The sequence below is a fragment of the Drosophila bipectinata genome, chromosome 3R (genome assembly GCF_030179905.1).
Source record: "Drosophila bipectinata strain 14024-0381.07 chromosome 3R, DbipHiC1v2, whole genome shotgun sequence".
Classification (NCBI taxonomy): Eukaryota; Metazoa; Arthropoda; class Insecta; order Diptera; family Drosophilidae; genus Drosophila; species Drosophila bipectinata.
Window position 1 is genome coordinate 23,435,425 of NC_091739.1, and position 19,605 is coordinate 23,455,029.

Genomic DNA, 19,605 nt, shown 5'->3' on the forward strand with positions numbered 1-19,605 from the left:
ATGTATATCCATTTTAAACGATTTAACATTGAACGATAATAATGCATACTAAATACAACAATAATATTATTGATTCGATTGTATAAGTAAATGTTAGAATCCATATAATTCAAAATGTACACACACACATGCATAAGTATCTCGGTAAATAAAGGAGGCCAGCTCTCCATAGACTTTTCCTCCCCAAGTACAGACAGCAATTTGTATATAATAAGCAATTTTCACGGAAGACTTCAATTTGCTGAACATTTTTGGCTAGAAATGTAAAATACGTATTAGTAAAAAGTGACATCATGACAACAGGAAACTGTCATCTGTCACCTGTCATCTGAGAAGCGACTCGAAACGGAATCATCTATGTGTGTGTAAAGCAAATGAATAAAACAATCAAGCAATAAACCATATATCCTTTCAACATATATTTTACTATTACGCTCTCTCTTTCTCTCTCACTGTCTTTCTACATGTATATCTAATTCTTTCTCTACAAATCCTTCAATAAGTTATCGGCTACTATCCGTGTTGTAGTTCTTGGACAACTTTTATATACCCTATACTATAAACATACATAAAAACACTCACACTTACTCTTACTATTATATTGGTAATGGATTTTGATTTTCATGTTTTCCTCTTCTTTGTGAGCTTCTGTTTTGACAAACATTCGAGTATAAACGGTATGATCAACCAATAAAAATATAAACAAATCTACAAGTAATCTACAAGATGTACACACAAACCCATAGATTATGAAATATGTATCGGATAATGTAATCGGATAAAAGTAAAGCTCCACTTCACCCAATTGTCGTAACTCAGTGTTGTGTATGGATGAGCTCGGCGTTACCATTTGATATACCTTTGTCCAGGTAGGAAGCATTGGCTGAGGTGACTTGCATCGTTGTATGACTTGAAATGTTACCTTTGAAATGGCCCCCCTGAGCACACCACACTCTTTTTTTTGTCTAGCTGAGGGATCCACCGACAACTTCGATAATGGTGGCAATACAATTTCGTAACCGTAACCGTAATCGTATCTGAACTTAACCCGATTCCACAATCGTATCCGTATCCGAGCCCTTCCAATCTCTCTACACACAAAAACATCTATCTCCACTTTCTCTCTGTCTCTCTTTTAAGATCTCTCCTATCCAAAGTTTATGATTTCCTTCAAAACTCACTCTCATTCATTGCACATTCCGGAGTGATTCGAGATTTGGCGCATCTGAAGATCTAACATTAAAATATTTTTATATTGTATCTGATTCATGATCATCTTCAAGAAAAGAGCAGTTATTTTGATATGAAAATAAAACGATGAAAATGCGTGGCCAGGCATCAATTTAAAAAACCTTTTCACTATATCTACATTTTAATACAAAATCTAGAAAAAACAAATATCAATTCAATTTCAAATGTCACCAGTTCGTTTTCTTAGCTGCAACAATATTAAAAACAAACCAGCAACACGAGAAATAACCGAATGTAGTATATTTATAATTGTTTGTTCGTTAAATGCAAATTGAAGTTCTTCTTTTGTTTTAGCGATCTAGACAAGCACAATTTTTAATGCCACACCAGAGGTAAACAAACAGTTGGCACTTGTATAGAATAGCATCTGGATTTCATAAACACAACCATAACCATGACAGATTTTTATAAAGTTTTTGGATTAAAAAAGATGAGCTCTATGGGCTGACTGGATTATTAGTTATATATGATTTGACCTTTAGACAAAACAGAGCTTTAATGGTCTGTAAAAAATAGTTATGTGATTTTCCACAATACACCGACAATCTCACACATCTAATTCATAGACACCGAGTAGTTGAAGTATGCATGTGTAGTTTGTGGCACTGACACACCCGAAATTACTTGGGTTTTGGGAAGAATGCCTGCCTGGTTTGCCTGACTGCCCGATTGCATGACTGTGATAACAGTAATACTCAAAGCCAAGCCAAAAATAATCTATTTACCACCAAATAGTACGTAGCACCCGTAGAAGTTCCTTTATAAATATGTATATCTGTATATTCCGAATGAGCGTAGTGTATTATACAATGTGTACATAGAATACAAATGCGTTGGCCAGTTGCTGACTACTTTTGATGCTTTACTTGATGCATGTAAGTTGATTATTACCAAGGAATGGTGTGCGTAGCTATATGCCTTTACCTAGAACCGTATTGATTTTTATAGTGTACCTTTAAATACTTTTCATTTCGATTGGCGGGCTGCAGTTGCGGCTGATTGGTGCAACTGCAGCGACAAGATGCTCATTTTGATTCGATATTATTATTTCTTACCATTGAATTAAGTTGTGTTCACGCCCCTGGGGTAGCAGACTAAATTCATGCATTTTGCAATTATCATTTTAGTGTTTAGTTTCTATTATGAGTTCGTGTATTTTGTATAATTTTTGATAAATGTTTGTTTTCTAAGAAGATGCAAAGTAATTATACTTTACCACCAAATAATACTGACAAGCTATAAAGATAACAATAACATGGCAACGACAAGCAGTTGATAAATAATATAAACATATCAAAGCATAATCGATATAAATAAATATACAGAAATACAAAACAATGAAAATACTCGTATAAATAAACTCATCCAAGAATATGCACTCATTCGAACACATCCAAAGCACTCAAACACTCATAGTCACGCACACAACCACCACAAACCCATACAGAGACACTGACAGCGTACATATGTAATATAGATTTGGCTTCCTGACAGATTCATGCCATGTGATTAAACCTGGTATGAATTTTTTAGCCACAGCAGGGCCACCCAAGTGAATGTAATTCAATCAATTCAATTAAATTCAGCTTCCTCCGCCCAAAGCCTTACAGCTGCTTCAATCGCACACTAATACTGTTACACTGCAACACCCAAACACACTTCATTCCAAACATCTTCATACGCCACACATGTACAGAGCTTCAGTGCATTCCACTCTAGATTTAAGACAAATTGTTGCATTACTCGTCCGCCTGCTTGCAATTACAAGAAATCTAATATATTCTTCTCTTCTTCAATCAACTATCCACCTGCAACATCTGCCAGACATATTGTGGTGTGCGGTCATATAACGTACGAGTCCGTGTCGCATTTCCTGAAGGACTTCCTCCATGAAGATCGGGAGGACGTCGATGTCGAAGTGGTCTTTCTCCATCGGTAAGTCCATCACGAACTCTTTTTCAAGTTTCGAGCAGAAGAAATACCTGTTTACAACCGTATTGCCAATTCGTTGTGTCGTTGTTAATTTAATTTATTATTTCATAAATGTATTCGATTGATTTTTAATTACAATCAGCAGCAAAAGAACAAATTAGCGCAGTATCTAAGCAGATCCGCAGAAATAACGAGTTGGTGGTCAGCGGCTGCGCTGGAAAGTAGGCAATGATTTTGTTAAGACCCTTTCCGCCATCTTCTGGTCGCCATCTCGATAGATGGAGTGAAGACTCCCAGTCAGATAAGTTAGTCGAAGGCACTAATTTAAGTATTTGCATTAATTTAGACCTTACAATTAGTAAATACACTGACAGTTGAAATTGAATTTTGATTTTAATGTTTTTCATTTTATTTCATACTTGTTAATTCCCTAACTCAACTTAAAATATATATATATGCCATATCATGTAATGTAATATAAACCGTACGTCGAACAATTAAATAGCAAAGAACCTGATCTGGAGCTAGAGGGACTGCTGAAGCGTCACTATACCACAGTGGCCTTTTTTCAGGGCACTATGATGAACGCAGTCGACCTGGAGCGAGTCAAGGTACACAAACACACAGCAAGTCGCCAAAAAACACAGCCACACCCACACCCACACCGACACTGATACGCCTACCATCACTAAGACACTCCAGACACTCGAACACCTACAGTGTACACTCGGTACAAAGAAACCAAACACAACCAGTGAGCAAACATAAAGACACACAGATCTGCAGTAACGATCTATACTCGAGCCCCGATTGTTAGGAATCCCAGCATCTAAAAACAGCAAAAGTGATAGTAATCAGCGAGCATATTACTTGCAACTCATACTTGTGAATGTTTTTGTGACCGTGGCCACAACTTAGATCTCCAATTGCTAACTTCACTCCGTTCAACCTACGAAACTCTGTTATCCAAAACCAAACAATCTACAGCAATCGAAAATGACACGCCCCTACCCCTGATCTCCATTTATAAATATATATATGCCATCTATCTATGCTCGCTCTCACTTTGAACTTGAACAATTGAATTATGTTTATTTTTATTGCAATTTTATAGCTTTATTATAGCATTATTATTAATGGTTTCCGGTTGCTGCTGTTGGGGCTTTTGAGGAAACGATTTTTATCCACTTTCCTCGTCGCGCCTAACAACAAATGATGTTCAAATTAATTTTAGATAGATTTTAGTTAAGAACCCCGTAACACTTTTTCACATTATACTTTTTCGGTATTTTTTTTACGTTGCCTTAATGTATTTAACCCGCTTAATGGAATGACCTCCTTAGCTGATTTTTTCAATTTAATAATATTTCCTTCTTATTCGAATCGAGCTGAAAGCAAACCAAATAAGCTACAAATATTTCACGACCTTTATATTTTATATTCGACATCGTAGTAAACTAAAATTCAATTAAAAAAAAACCTCTTGTAAAATATTCGTGCAATTTTTATTCACCTATAGAATTCTTTGAGTCTTGAGCCTAGATAAGTAATGTTAACTAGTTTACTAAGAAAATTTTTTGTCTAGAGTATCAATTTATTGTAAGTGAGGAGAGTTTACATTTTCTGACTTTATTACTTTTAGTTTAGTTTAGTTTTACCGAATCACACTTATTTTTGTTGCACATTCGCTTGAAGATTTTCTTTCAACAATTGTCTGCATTGTTTGTTTTTCTTTCTATTTTCATTTGCATATTTGCGGACTCAATAAACTGCACAATAACCATATATATTTGTATATTGTTTGTTGTGTTTTAAACACCGACGCACTCACCTGCAACGATATTCTTCTGTTGCCATGAATACAATCCATGTAACCCACGTGTACATTGGAATCATTGAAAACTCTAAAAACTTTGTATTATTTTTCCACAAAAAAAAAATCAAACTAAAAAAATAAACAAAACAAAAACTTACAAAACCAAAAAAATTATAAAGTAAACCACCCGATTTGGAACTTGAGGGTTTGTTCAAACGTCATTTTACCACCGTGGAATTCTTCCAAGGAACCATTATGAATCCGATCGATCTGCAGAGGGTTAAGGTAAAACGAAAATGTATTATCATTTTATTTGTTCTATATGTTCGTTCGTTTGCTTTCTTTCTGTTCATTTACCCAACTTTCCTTTTCGTGTACATTTTGTGTGTCGATCTGAGCTAAGCTTTGATTTAATTATGAATTAACCAAAGCTTACCTAGAAGTTAAGTTGTATGGGCTCGGCCTCTTTGGTACCTATTTATGTATTTATGTTTATGTATTGTAACGAACGCTCAAATGTAATTAAATCCTGCCTATAAATAAACCTATGTATATTGTATATGTCTGTGTGTAAGTGTGTATGTGTGTGTATGTTGAAGCCTACACGGACAATCGACACTCGCGTAATACATATGTAATGTATGTGACCCATTATGCATTCCCTGGTTTTAGTTTAGTGTACAATAGCATCGCCGTTTCCATTAGTACTTATATCGTTTTGGCCCAGCACTCGACTAACCAATTAAAAAATACATAAATCAACTGAAAAACAGGAAAACACAAATACAGAACACAAGTATGAATACCATATGTTGCTTTTGAACACAAAGTATTAATTATTTTAATTAATCCTTAGTTTAAGCCTCTTTATTTACAGCCATTAACGTTAATGTAATCTCGTATTTACGTATGTGCTAAGTATATTAATGTAATTGTTAAGTTACTGTATAGTATGGATTAACAATCAGTTTGAAGTGTTTTTTTTTAATATAACTTTTCGTGGGGATAAGTTCGTGTATATATCAGCTTCATCGATTTCCTTGAGTATCCCTCGCAGCTGTCAGCGAGTGCCCTTAAGAAGTAAAGATAAATAAGCTTGGTTGGGTTCGCCATTAAAGCATATCTACTGCATGTGAGCCGATGCATGTGTATGTCATATATAATCGAATATCAAGTGCTTGTAGCTAATGCTAATCTTTTGTCTAATGCCCACTTGATTTGCTCTTTAGTTTTGTGGTCTTTGAAATCTGATTAAGTTCTTTCAGTACACCGATCACCCCTACCCGTCTGTGTCACTCGTACTTTATGTATATAAATAATCCCACTCGTTGCCACCCACAGCCATGCACCGAGCGTTCGCCTTATGATTTCTTAATGTGTCCTTAGTTTGAAGTTGAAACCAAAAGACTGTGTCCAGCAACCCACCCACCCAGCAACTGAAAAACCGCTTACTATCTCCCCTAACCGCCCCCATAGGGCAATGCTAATGAATAACCGTACCTTAAAGATACCTACTACGTACGCAATGTATATGCAAGATATCTGGCCGCGATCTGAGACAGATCGGACCACTAACAACATAAACCAAAACACACATCAGTTGTGGCATTTTAAGTACTCATACTCGTACCATAGTTGTCCAGTCAATGTGCGTGTAAACCTTAAACGCTTACTAATTGTTAATATTGTGGACAATGCTCTAAACGTGACACCTCTGCAATATATCTTCACAGTTACAGTAACAATAACAATCACTGAACCATAACAAACTACTTTGAACAGTTCAACATAACAAAACTAACTCACATGAGACAAACATCCAATGCCCATAGACATAGTCTGACCATAAACCAAACTCCAAACTTTCAAGACCCCGTTCTAATCGGTAACTTTTCGATCTCCCCTGCCGGCCAAATGGTATTTTGGCCACCAAAGGTTCACGAAGCCGATGCCTGCCTGGTGCTAGCTAACAAATATTGCCAAGATCCCGACGCAGAAGATGCTGCCAACATCATGAGAGTAATCTCGATCAAAAACTACAGCGACGACATTCGAGTCATCATCCAGCTGATGCAATACCACAATAAGGTAAACACTTCAATGATATACTTTTTATAACATATTTATATTGATTGTATTTTGTAGGCGTACTTGCTGAACATACCATCGTGGGACTGGAAACAGGGCGACGATGTCATTTGCCTGGCCGAGCTGAAGCTGGGCTTCATTGCCCAGAGCTGTCTGGCTCCTGGCTTTTCGACGATGATGGCCAATCTGTTTGCCATGAGATCGTTCAAGACGGTAAGTACGGTTTACGGCCCAGAGAATTTGGCCCATTCACCAACGATATACCAGACACAATCACACAACTGGCGTTACCTAAAAGCAGGCCGGAAAAGTGTTAGATATTTTACAGATTTACAGATTCGCAGACAACACTATATGTATGTTGTATTGCTAAGATGCGCCACCGAGGGGGCAATCAATCAATATGCGGGGTGTACCATTTATTTAAAATCAAATGTCTCTATATTACGTCTTTAACCCATAGTCGCCAGACATGCAGTCTTGGACAAATGATTACCTGCGCGGCACTGGCATGGAAATGTACACTGAAACATTGAGTCCCACATTTATTGGAATACCATTTGCTCAGGCCACTGAGTAAGTCACGCAGCAGGCAGTTTTCCAATTTTCCAACCATAAGCTATATCGTAATACTCGTACCAGCAAAAACAAAAAAAAAAAAATTAAAATTAAAATACTATATCGTATCTACTACTACCTACTCTATTCTACTACTTGTTAATCGTGCAGCGTTGAACAAAAAAATACAATAAAAAATCCTACACCATGTCTGGCTTAGAAACTTAATTGTGATTTGCAAAAGTTGTGTAAATCACAATTGGGTTTTCTTTAAGCCGGAAAACACACATCTCAACTCTCACACACACCACAAGTAAACACGTTATTTGTTTCACTCAGTTCTGATCGTCGTTGTAAAACATTTTGAGTTGATATTATTTTGAATTCTTCTCAAACGAGGACTCCGGCACGTTTACACCGATCTAAGTGTTGCAACGTGTAAAGGTGCCTGCCAAGGAATCTAGTTTTTTTTTTCTGATTTATCAGTTCCAACCAAGACACTTAAGAAATAAAAATTAAGACACACGCAAATACACTGACAATACATTACACTGTGAAAATTAGTCGTTGTTTCAAGCAAATTCTTTGTGTAATTGAGTGTTCTAATTGTTCAAAATGCCTTCAATGTTTGCAAATATAAAATACGGTTTCTATTCTTTCGTTACCAAAAAGCAAACTTCAAACTGCCAAGACAGTTCTTTTGACTCTTTATTTTAAGGACAAACGAACACCCACACATGCCCACACCCACACATACACACACAGATACAGAAAAAAAACCAAACACATATACACACCCACACACACACTCGCTAATTGTATGGTATCTGTGTGAGCGGATTGCTCAGAAACATCTCTATCTCTATATGTCTCTCTAAAAAACAGTTCTAAGTTTTGCAGCGTGCATTTTTGTTTTGAGTTGGACCTTATTTTGTATTCAGTTCCTTGATGATATAAGTTGGATTTGTTGATTTCTTCTCATTTGACACACGTTCGGTTCGGTTGAGTCTTGATGCCACCCAAAATGCTCGTGCCTTCTTCAATGCTGTAAAGTTCGCCAGAAAGTGTACAGACCGAATGCCAAACAACAACCAGAGAATCGAAGCAGTATTTCTATGCCAAAGCCAAAGCCAAAACCAAAGCCAAAGCCAAATCCAAAAGTAAAAGCCACATGTAAATGCCTGATCCAGAAAACATGCACAACACTCTGTTAGCACTCTTAGTACTTGCCAGCTATTGAAAATGTGTGCCATAGACTCCAGAACCCAGAAACCAGAATCCAGCCAAGAAACCAGTCAAGTCCCAGCTATGAGATGCGTAGGATGTGTCCCGATCCCAGCGAGCCAATATATACATATGTATGATATATCTATCTGCTCCCTGACACCTCAGTCTCTGCTAGTAAACTCACCTGCCACACGACAAAAATAAAAAATTATAAAATATATACAGAACAGACAGACCAACAAACAAACCGACTTTGTGCCACGTAGTTACTATAGCGAACTTACTAAATGCAAACCACAACAAAACCATTTTCTAACTTTCAGTCACCAGACACACAGGCCTGGCAAAATGATTATCTTCAAGGTACAGGGTGTGAGATGTACACCGAAACCCTATCACCTTCATTTACCGGCATGACATTCCCACAAGCCAGCGAGTAAGACTCAAAAATGAGAAATTAGAGAACAAAAATATAAAAAAAGTTATATGCAAACTGTATAAAAAATACTACTACTACTACTTCTACTACTACAACTTTTTGCATTGTACAAAATAAGTTTGTTTACCAATTCTTTTTCCTATTATTTACCAACTTGAATTCGATTCTTGTTTGATTTACTCTCCTTCCTCATAATAACAACTAAACAACTAAACAACCGTTTGTCGCCTCTCCCAGCCTCCCACCTTTTTGGCCACATAAACATATATCTCGAACCCCCGATTCAAGCTCTAACCAATAGCCCATAGAAATGAAAAGCCACCATTACCCGAGGGCGAACGCATTGAGCAACCTGTATATTACAACCAACACTCATGACAATTGGCTAAAACTGCATTTGTTACCGTATTAGCAACCGTATACGTATCCGTAACCGCATCCGATCGCCACAATCGCCTGCTAACCGAACTCAGCTCGCTGCGATTCGTAATTCGTAGTAGTAGCCCGCCCAGTCAAGAAACCACACGTACACCGCAAATAATTCTTAGAGACTCTCACCAGAACAGCTCCACTTTGTGACTCCACTTCCGCCGAACTCCCGAACTCATTGCATGTGCAGAATGTATTGTTATTGTCCCACCGTTTTTAGAGTGCATTCTAGTCGACCATAGAGCGCAGATTTTTATGATCTGTAGTTTGTTTTTTTAGATTTCGTTTACGATTTTTAAACATTTTTTTGTCAAAAGATTTTTTCTCTAGTTTATCTTCTAAGCATTTTGCCCGGCATGCCAATTTTTGACTCGTCAATTGTTTTGTTTTTACAGTGTACGCTTTGAGGGCACTCACTAACACCAAGACACCTAGACAATCACACTCAACACCCGTTCACACACTCACTAACACCCACATCACCACCCACACACAATGTGCATGCCCGTTTTTTGAGAGAGTTCAACTACACTTTCGTAGCAAACTAAACTAGGTTCAATGACTTGTAAAGCAATCTAGACTAAGTGGAAGCCAAGTTGTCCGATTAGAGACTAATTGGACTCCCCCTTCCTGCCGTTTAGACTGTGCTTCTCCAAGCTGAAGCTCCTGCTGCTCGCCATCGAGATCAAGGGGGCCGAGGAGGGTGCGGACAGCAAGATTTCCATAAACCCGCGTGGGGCCAAGATCCAGGCCAACACGCAAGGATTCTTTATAGCACAAAGCGCCGACGAGGTGAAGCGGTAAGTGAATAATTAATCTTTTAATATTTAATATTTAATACCTACATCCAATTGGCAGTGCCTGGTTCTATTGCAAAGCCTGCCACGAGGACATCAAGGACGAGACGCTGATCAAGAAGTGCAAATGCAAAAACTGTAAGCATTCCTTTGTACCGACTCCCCCTAAGTTTATTCCTAGAGTATTTTATGTATCCATGGATTTAATTTAACTTATCCGTTTTCATTTCGATATGTATTTGATTTGAGTGTTTCGTTTCGTGTATCGAACGGTATGAGGACGGCCAGAGTCGAATAAGCCAAAACAGAAATAGTAGGATGAAAAATAACTCGATTTTAGTTCGTAAGCAACGTTCAGGCAGATCCTAGATTTAAGGCGCAAACTTTTAAACTTTTATGAATATTTACATATTTTTACACTCTACCTCGATACCTATTCGTAAACTATATTTCTAAATATTTTTATACAAAATATCCATGTTTTTATTATATATTTATTATGTATGTGTGTTGGCGCGTGTGGCCCTCGCCTTCAATGAAATCTAAACCAAATACTGCAAATGCAACAACCACAACAACTAACTATGTATAACCGAATCGAATCAATAATACTCATTGGCGCGTGGTTGCAACTGTCGGGGGCACCACACGCACACTCACACCCACTGCGGCACACCCACTCGTGCGTGTCTGTGTGCGTCTGGATGCTCTGCACTTGCAACGTGGCATAACCAAATACAACCAATTAAATCCAAATCGTATCGAATTTAATACCAAATAATACAATCCAATGCCATAACTTTGTCCCACAGTGACTGTTCAGCCCAGGAGCAAATTCGATGACTTAGGTAAATCAAGCAACAAATCGAATAATCAAATGAATAAGAAAAAGATCACACTAACTTCCCACAAGAAACCAGAACACGATACCTCCACACCAACACTTCTCAGTTTTGAAGTTTTATTCCAACTACAATACCGAATACCGAATCCAAATACAATTCCAACTTTTGTATAAAGTACATATTATGCATATTCCCGTTTTCTTTTTGACCATCCATTAAATACAACGGACTGAAGGTCCCCCGATTCCCAGACCCGAACCAATCTAACTCCACCGAGCACCTCACCACCAATCAATCGAGAGCACAACAAAATCAAGACCTTTCCTTTGATTTTGATTGTTTGTCTTTAGTTTTTGATACAGTTTTGCAAACCGAAATCATTGGCCATTTTGGAGTGTGCTCAGAGCCCCGATATCATAACCATTCACTAGCATATAATATATACCTACCTATATGATAAATATTTGAGAAAAACTGAACCATCCTGAACCGTCCTGCCCGTTTATCTTGCCCTTGTGCAGTTCTATTTTGGTCACTGTTTGTTTTGACATGCGCCTCTTTGTAACCCACGAAGTAACAGTTAATTACACTCACATTTGTAACGATTGAATATATATATTCCCATATACATAACATATATATCCCCCCGTCCGATGGCTTCCAAGGATAACCAGCCCAATCAAAACATAACGTGCCATTGACGTTGTAAATATGTTTGTGCGATATGCAACCCCAGTTCTTTGATAATACCAATACTACAGCCACAGTCAACCAGCAAGAAATGTTAAACTCACTCATAGTTTTTATTTTGGCCATCACAACCATAATAGTCTCACCACTTTTAAGTTTCCAAATGACATTTTTGTTTTACGGGGCGTATGCGCAATTTTTTCAAAACAAATGTGCTTAGCCCGGATATAAAGCCCAACGTGAAATACAAAGGATATAAAGTGGTGTTCATAATGATTTAAAGAAAAAGGAGGCCACGGATAATATTTTTACATTTTTTAAATATAAACTTTACTTTGCAATGAATCTACTCGCTTTGTATTTCATTAAAAAGGCATGAAAGCATTCGACATCAGTATTTTGATACATTTTGTACCTTTGCCAAGTCTTTTGATAATTGAATTATATTCCAAATCCGAATCTGCACAATTTTTTTAACAGTCTATCTCGCTAATCCTCGCTCTTGCTCTCTCTTTCTGTCTCTGTAACTCCCTCTTACTCTTTGTACTTTATACTTATGTGTTGAGAATAATACCAGAACCCAATAAGTGCATGGAAATGAGCACAAAAGTCAATTTACATTTTATCACTCCATCACCATACGAAAAGAAATGTTAATACGAGAAAACAAACTCAAATTAAATAAATTTTAACTCACCTTTACAGCATCCAGATCTAATCTTAATACTCTTCCTAATACTTACGATTAAATTATTTTAAAATACTTACCGGTAGACTTAAGTTCTTGAAATGCGACGCCGTCTTCACGAATTCCTCCCAACACTTTTTCATTAATTTGTGTTCTTGGCGTGGCACTCACCTCACTCACCAGAGCTCTATTTATATTAATCTAATATACAATATATATATATTTTAATTGCGATTGTATATAATCGAGAGTAGCTACAGCGACTACTTGAAGCAAAATGTGTAAATAACTTTAGAGCAGGTTACTATCCGATGTTAACCGAGAGTTGCCAGAGAATAACTAACGTTTATGTATTTGGTTTCTATGTAGCGTAACACCTAAATTAAACTTTACTTATACTCTACGAATCTAAAACTTAATCTGTAAACACCCATCTTACAATTAGCTGCAAATGTTCTCAAGTAGTTAGTAAGTTTGCCGAGTTTGCGTTGCCTGTGTTATGGCTTTCAAAAAATAAAGACGAAACGGGCTCTATTCTGCAGCTGTATGATACATATGTGTATATGTGTGGAGAAGCAGTTGAAAAATTCGTAGTGCCTAGTGCTTAAGTTTGTGATCCACTCCCAGATCCGATCCCAGATCTCCGGACTTGTTATATATGTATCCCATCTATGTGTGTATGTGCGAGTGTCAACTTGAATACCAAAATGTAACCATCTTGCAGATGTGGGCATGATTATGATGCAGACGGGCATGGTCAACCAAGGCATCACATCGGTGATGAATACAATGGAGGGTACGCTTTCAAAACCATTTCCACAAAAGAAAAAAAAAAAAGAAAGTTAATTAATTAATTTGCGATTTGCGGCGCTCTACCCATTATTAATATTCGTATATATTATACCGACGCCAAAGAAATTATTTGTTGCTGCTATATATAATCTAACCGAATCTAAAAAAAAGTGCCAATTCAAAGATTTTTAAGACAGGTTTTGAATTTAGTCAAATTCCTTTAACGATATCTGCCAGAACTATAGAACCTACCAAAGTAAAGCTGAAAATCTTTGATCTGCGCTCCCAAAATTTGGTCCTCCAAATTGGTTTTAAATAAAACTGATTCCTTAATAACTAATTGAACCCGGAAACCTAAAAAAATATACTAAATTGATGTAAGTCTGTGACCGTCTTGTGCTATAGTTAACGCTAAACCCATGATAGCTCTTAGCCGCTAAATGCCAAAGAATCCCGCCCATAACCGAACCCTCTGCATATTATGACTAGAAATTGAATAATACATTAGATTGTGGGAATCAGATGGAAAAAATGGGAATTTTAGGGAATAAGGTGAAACATTTCAGGTGTACCTCTGATCCTTCTATCGCTCTATCGTTCTTTCTATCGTTCTCAGTATAAATAAAACATTTATCTCTTATATAGAACTAAATTAGTTTGCAACGATTTCTGGTTTGGTTCGTCCACGATGCGCGCATACTTAGTATATATTCCTTAAATACATTACATACATATATCTTACTATAATCATAAAAGACATACCGCATATAAATATATCTACATATCTTTAACGAGAGTTCAAGTAAAACGTGTGCCGTGTGATTTAATTATGATTTATTTAATAGAGTATTTTATTTCGTATATTTTATCATCATTTTTTGAATGATGTTCGAAATGATAAGCAGATGAAGATTACGAAGAAGAAGTTTAATTGAATAATATTGAAAATCAACAATCATTACCTTGCCATCATTTACCTATTCACACGAATCCTATAAAATTCTGTTTTCATGAAACAAAAACAGTGGCCACCTTCCGGAAAGGCGTCCGAGCCGTACAAATGGTTGGGCGTGCAAGTACGTATAACTTACTCTACTCTCACTCTCTCTCTCTCTCTCTCTCTCTCTATCTATCTATCTCTATCCTCTGTCTCTACTGTATCCAAATAAGCATACCAAACATACATTTCATAACCAGACAAGAAAACCCAACCCACAACCAATAATCAAAACCATGATTTTCAATTGGCGTTTCAAAATTGATCATTGCATTTGCCCTAGACTCTTGCTAACCAAGTAAAAACGCTCTTTAACATGTTTATAATAGCCAACTAACAAACTCTAATTGCTATTGTTCAGCTGCATATGCAATTCAGTCAATCCAATCAAAACTCAGCCAATCAATCAGGCAGCCAAACAATCGAAAATCAATCAATCTTTGTCAGTTCAAACTCAAAAAAAGAACACACTGAAACATAAATACACATACAGCCCTTGACCCGACCCCACCTCTTCAATAACACCCCACACACCCAATTGCACACATACACCCAAAAGCTACACAAAACAAACACACCCACCACACAACACACACATGTTTCGTTTCTACTCGTTCGTTCTAGTAATTGTGTACTTTTTCGTAATCAACTTTAACCTTAGTGTGCGTGTGAGTGTGTAGTAAAGTCAACGAAACAAAATCCGAACTTCGTTCTGAGTCAATTGAATTATTCGAAAGCAATACTACATATTCCGATAAATATTCATACTCGATTCTGGCGTTGTGTTTTCGTATGAACTCCATACCATATACTATACGTTTTTGTGTAACCGAGCACCCACATATCGAGTCGGTGTGTTTATAGTAAAAACTTTATGCCTCATACTCTACATAATACTATTCGTACTCGTATACTCGTATATCGTAAACTATATTGTACAAACGTTAACTTCATATATTGTGTATTGTACCGTATTGTATCTATCGTATCTATCGCATTGCATAATGTCGTGTAGTTAATTGGTGATACGTACTTCTCAATTTCTACTGTTCACGAATCTTAGGATAGAAATAATTTCTGTTTCCGCTATACTATGTGGTAATCAAGACACACACACTGAACACGATACACGATACACCACGGAGGATCTGCAGGATCTGAACTCCGAACACAACACACCACTCGATCCTTCACAGACACTCATTCTCTGTAAAATATATAAACTCAATCTTCTGCGTCTGGAATTGATCCTTTCTATAATGTATTTAAATATGTAAACCTATCATCTTTCTATTGTACTCCCTCCCCTACCCACACACTCGTGTTCCGTATCAACTACTACAACTACAATACTCCTATTTATATGTCTCTGTGTGTGTGTGTAGAAGACGATGAATACTCGTTGTCAAGTAAGTCAAACTAACTCCAAAATACATGAAAAACCACAAAAAAAAAGAAAAGAAAATACTATGATTAAATCGCATTTGTACTCGTCTTAAACATAAATATATCATTATTTGTTTGAGTTGATTAGAGTTTTGGAGAAATTCGTTCATTTTCTTTCTACGGTGTGCCAGTGCACGGTTTTTCATAAGTTATTTTTCTTTTTAGTTCTCCAAAAGACAATTCCTTTAGTATAGTCTAAAGTAAGTTATTATTTAACCATACATAAACCAACATGAATAAATGCAAATGACCTGTGAAAAGCAAAGCAACTGAAGCCAATGATTAGAGCCACAATTCGATCACAACTCACCCGAATCATAAAGCGCCAGCTCCTTCCCCCGCGCACCACATCACCCTTCCCGGGAGAAAACAGGAGAGGGGGAAAGGATGAATTAGATGTCGAAAAATTCCAAATTCGATGCAGTTTACTTGCTATAAAGAAACGATAATAGAACTCTTAAATATAGCCCCCATACTGAGCAAGGGGCTTACTTAGATAGTGCAACTCGTAGTTGGAGAGATCGTTTGAAAATGTTCTTTAAGTGGGTGTTAGCAGTTCTAGCAGTCTAAGTATTAAATGCTTCAATAATCCAAATAATCCAAAACCGAATTCCACCGAGCCTAAAGTCCACAATAAAAATCAAGAAAGTCTGCTAAATAATTACCAATCTTGCTACCCAGCTTTTAATCCGCACATAGTCAGCGTGTTGCTTAAATAATGCTTAAAGCTTTTAACAATTTGGTTTGTATCCCAAAAAAAAAGACCAACGCTTGCTTAGACTTGTATTATTGTATTTCATATATAAATATTCTATTTTTTGTACCTGTATGTATAAATGTATAAACCATCACAAGTTCTGTTCAAACTCATATTTATTTGCATGTTTTGTTCGATATTCCGTAAAGCAAATATCCTAAAATGAATCCCAATAAACCATCCCCCGACCATCTTGAACACCTTTCGTTCAATTTCGGCCGAAAGCCGTTTTCTAAGTTTTCTTTTCAGTTGGTCCGGTTTTCCTGGGTTTTCCCAAGAGTCAGACTGATTTTTCTATAATTTTCTCTCGAGTTTCGTGTTTATTTTACAAACAAGCCAAAACTCTTACTGCTTTAGTTTTTTACCAAAACCAAAACACAACCCCCCCCTAAAAAAATATTTAAAAAACAGAAACAAAACAAAAGAAATTTTTTTTTGTATTCCAAAAGCAATTATAAGCTTCACATACAAAGCTTGACCATATAAATACACAAAAAAAAAGCAAAACTAAAAAAAAGAAATGCATACACAATGAATCTGATTTACCGAAGCTGTGCGATAACGAACCAAAATATTTTACAGATGAACACCATCCTGCACCCACATTTACGCCACCAGAGCTACCCAAGCGGGTGCATGTGCGTGGATCTGTATCGGGTAAAGTCTCGTCTCTGAATCAAATATTAGACCCCTAGACCACTCAATGCGGTATAAGTCAGAAAATGCGTGGTGCAGCTGCAACAATATAGTTGCAACTGCCCCGGAAAGGTTATTTTGAACGCCAGGCCACCAGTCGATAGGTGGATAGCACATTTCGTCGCCCACTCAAATCTCACACACATTATCCGATCAATATCAGTTTGTGTTTTGTTTCCTTAAGCCTTGGTTTGCTTTTCGCCTCAGTTTGAATCGTCGAACAAACAACAAAAAATAAAAGTGTCCAATCCAATTAAAAAACGATCAAGTACCACTCATAATAATTGTTTAGATATTCGTTTGCATAAATATGTTTTTGCGTTGATTCTTGAAAAGAATTCGTTTCTCTGCTAATGTAACTCGTTGATATAATCTAACTAAAGAACTGCTATATACATATACCCTATATCTCATAATTAAGCCTAATTACTCGAAACCCATATTGATGTCTATTGAAAGCATTCTTACTTTACTTATTTGTACACACCACCTTGTATGATCTTTGTTTTTAATTGCATAACCAATCTGCTTGTTACCAACTTTGTTTATTACTGTCGCAAACCACACACACTCGATTAATCACCAAGCCAGAACTAAGAACCATTTACAAAAAACCTTAAACCAATGCACACGCGGCTCAAAAATACCTTTCTTGACTAACTTTGACTAATACTTGAAGCCAATGAGTATCTCTTCAACACTCTGACCAGCGAGTTCCATTCTGGGCCAACTTACTAATCGAATGACCTCTGCTCTTGTTCTCTGATCTTTGAACTCGTCACTGCCACAACGCTATTGCTACTGCAACTGCTGCCACTACTGATACTGCCAATCGATCTGCCACAGGTGATATCACACGTGACAGAGAAGATACCAATCGTAAGTTTCTGTCCGTATTAGCCAGGCCAACGAATTAATGGTTATATCCCATTTTATTTACTTGCAGTACTCAATCGCAATTTGCGCCGTCCGAATGGCACTGGCAACGGCACAGGTGCCATGCACCACATGAACAACACTGCCGCGGCGGCTGCGGCAGCTGCGGCCGGGAAACAGGTGAACAAGGTGAAGCCCACGGTGAATGTCAGCCGTCAGGTGGAGGGCCAGGTGATATCACCCTCGCAGTACAACAGGTGAGTGCTCTTCAAAGCTTACATCGGGAGTGTATATATCTATTCCACGGGGGTTAAACATGAGGGTTTATCTATAGCCATAGATATTAATCACATAAAACGGCACTCTGTTGAGTTACGAATAGCAAAGCAAAGTCGGTAATCGAGCAAGAGCAAACTCAAGTTAAAAACTCAATGAATACACTTTTAGGCCTACTCTGTTTGCAGCTGCATTACTTTTTATTTGCCTCCGTTATGAAAACACAACAAAACCAAAAGAACAAACACCAAACACTTCGTTATGAATATTGTGTTTATGTTTCATTTTACACAACACCGAACAGCGACAGCGAACAGTGAAGAGGTCATCGAGTGACCGTCAGAGTATAGAAACTAGGAGGTCTTCTAGGTTCCACGTACATATGTAAATGCTCTTTAACCAACTAATTCTAACACCTCAACTAACTGTCTCACCCACCTGCCACTCAGCCAAAGTCACCAAACCACTCACTCACCCACTCAAGAAATACGAAACAAACCAACCAACAACCAATTAATTACTTTTAACCAGTCTAAATGTATAAAAACGAAAAACATTTTGTTTCAGGCCACCAGAGAATGATGCTAACCCTTATGCGGGCTATCAACTTGCTTACGAAGTTAAAAAGCTCATGTATGCGTCCATAATTTCCTAGAATTTTAACTTACGAAATCTATCAAAAAGCCAAAAGCCTTTTTTAAACTATAACTTAGTATTCGTTACTTATCTAAATACATTTTATGCGCATTTTGTTTGACACACATATTGATATTGATTGATCGAAAGCTATGCCATTCCATCAAATACGCGTACTAAACCAAACCGAAACTTAACCAAACCTGTGCGTTAATTGTCATGTCGCTGTCTTCAGTATCTGTATCTGTGTATTTGTACCTGTGTCTGTGTGTGTATGGGTATGTGTGTGTGTGCTTCCGTTTGTAGATGTCCGTGTGTTTGTATGTGCGCCCTACGATCAATTCGCCTTCAATAATAAACTAACACAGC

General features: G+C 37.2%; 1 protein-coding gene across 43 annotated transcripts in view; it reads left to right on the forward strand.

Annotated features, from left to right (window-relative positions):
- The window catches only part of slo (calcium-activated potassium channel slo), a 45,443-nt gene that overhangs the window by 20,907 nt on the left and 4,931 nt on the right, over window positions 1-19,605 (forward strand). For 3 of the 43 annotated variants that reach the window (XM_043211741.2, XM_017233865.3, XM_017233864.3), the window contains exons 8-17: window positions 3,076-3,186; window positions 5,179-5,284; window positions 6,935-7,087; window positions 7,145-7,300; window positions 7,551-7,663; window positions 10,382-10,540; window positions 10,599-10,675; window positions 11,350-11,385; window positions 18,295-18,327; window positions 18,395-18,581. In XM_043211741.2, the coding sequence (XP_043067676.1) occupies window positions 3,076-3,186; window positions 5,179-5,284; window positions 6,935-7,087; window positions 7,145-7,300; window positions 7,551-7,663; window positions 10,382-10,540; window positions 10,599-10,675; window positions 11,350-11,385; window positions 18,295-18,327; window positions 18,395-18,581 (1,131 nt within the window). Of the gene's footprint in view, window positions 1-3,075; window positions 3,187-3,688; window positions 3,795-5,178; window positions 5,285-6,934; window positions 7,088-7,144; window positions 7,301-7,550; window positions 7,664-9,195; window positions 9,309-10,381; window positions 10,541-10,598; window positions 10,676-11,349; window positions 11,386-13,484; window positions 13,557-14,577; window positions 14,629-15,934; window positions 15,959-17,334; window positions 17,410-18,294; window positions 18,328-18,394; window positions 18,582-19,167; window positions 19,234-19,605 lie in introns of those variants that run through there. The other 40 variants (XM_043211737.2, XM_043211736.2, XM_017233855.3 and 37 more) reach the window with 35 other exon arrangements.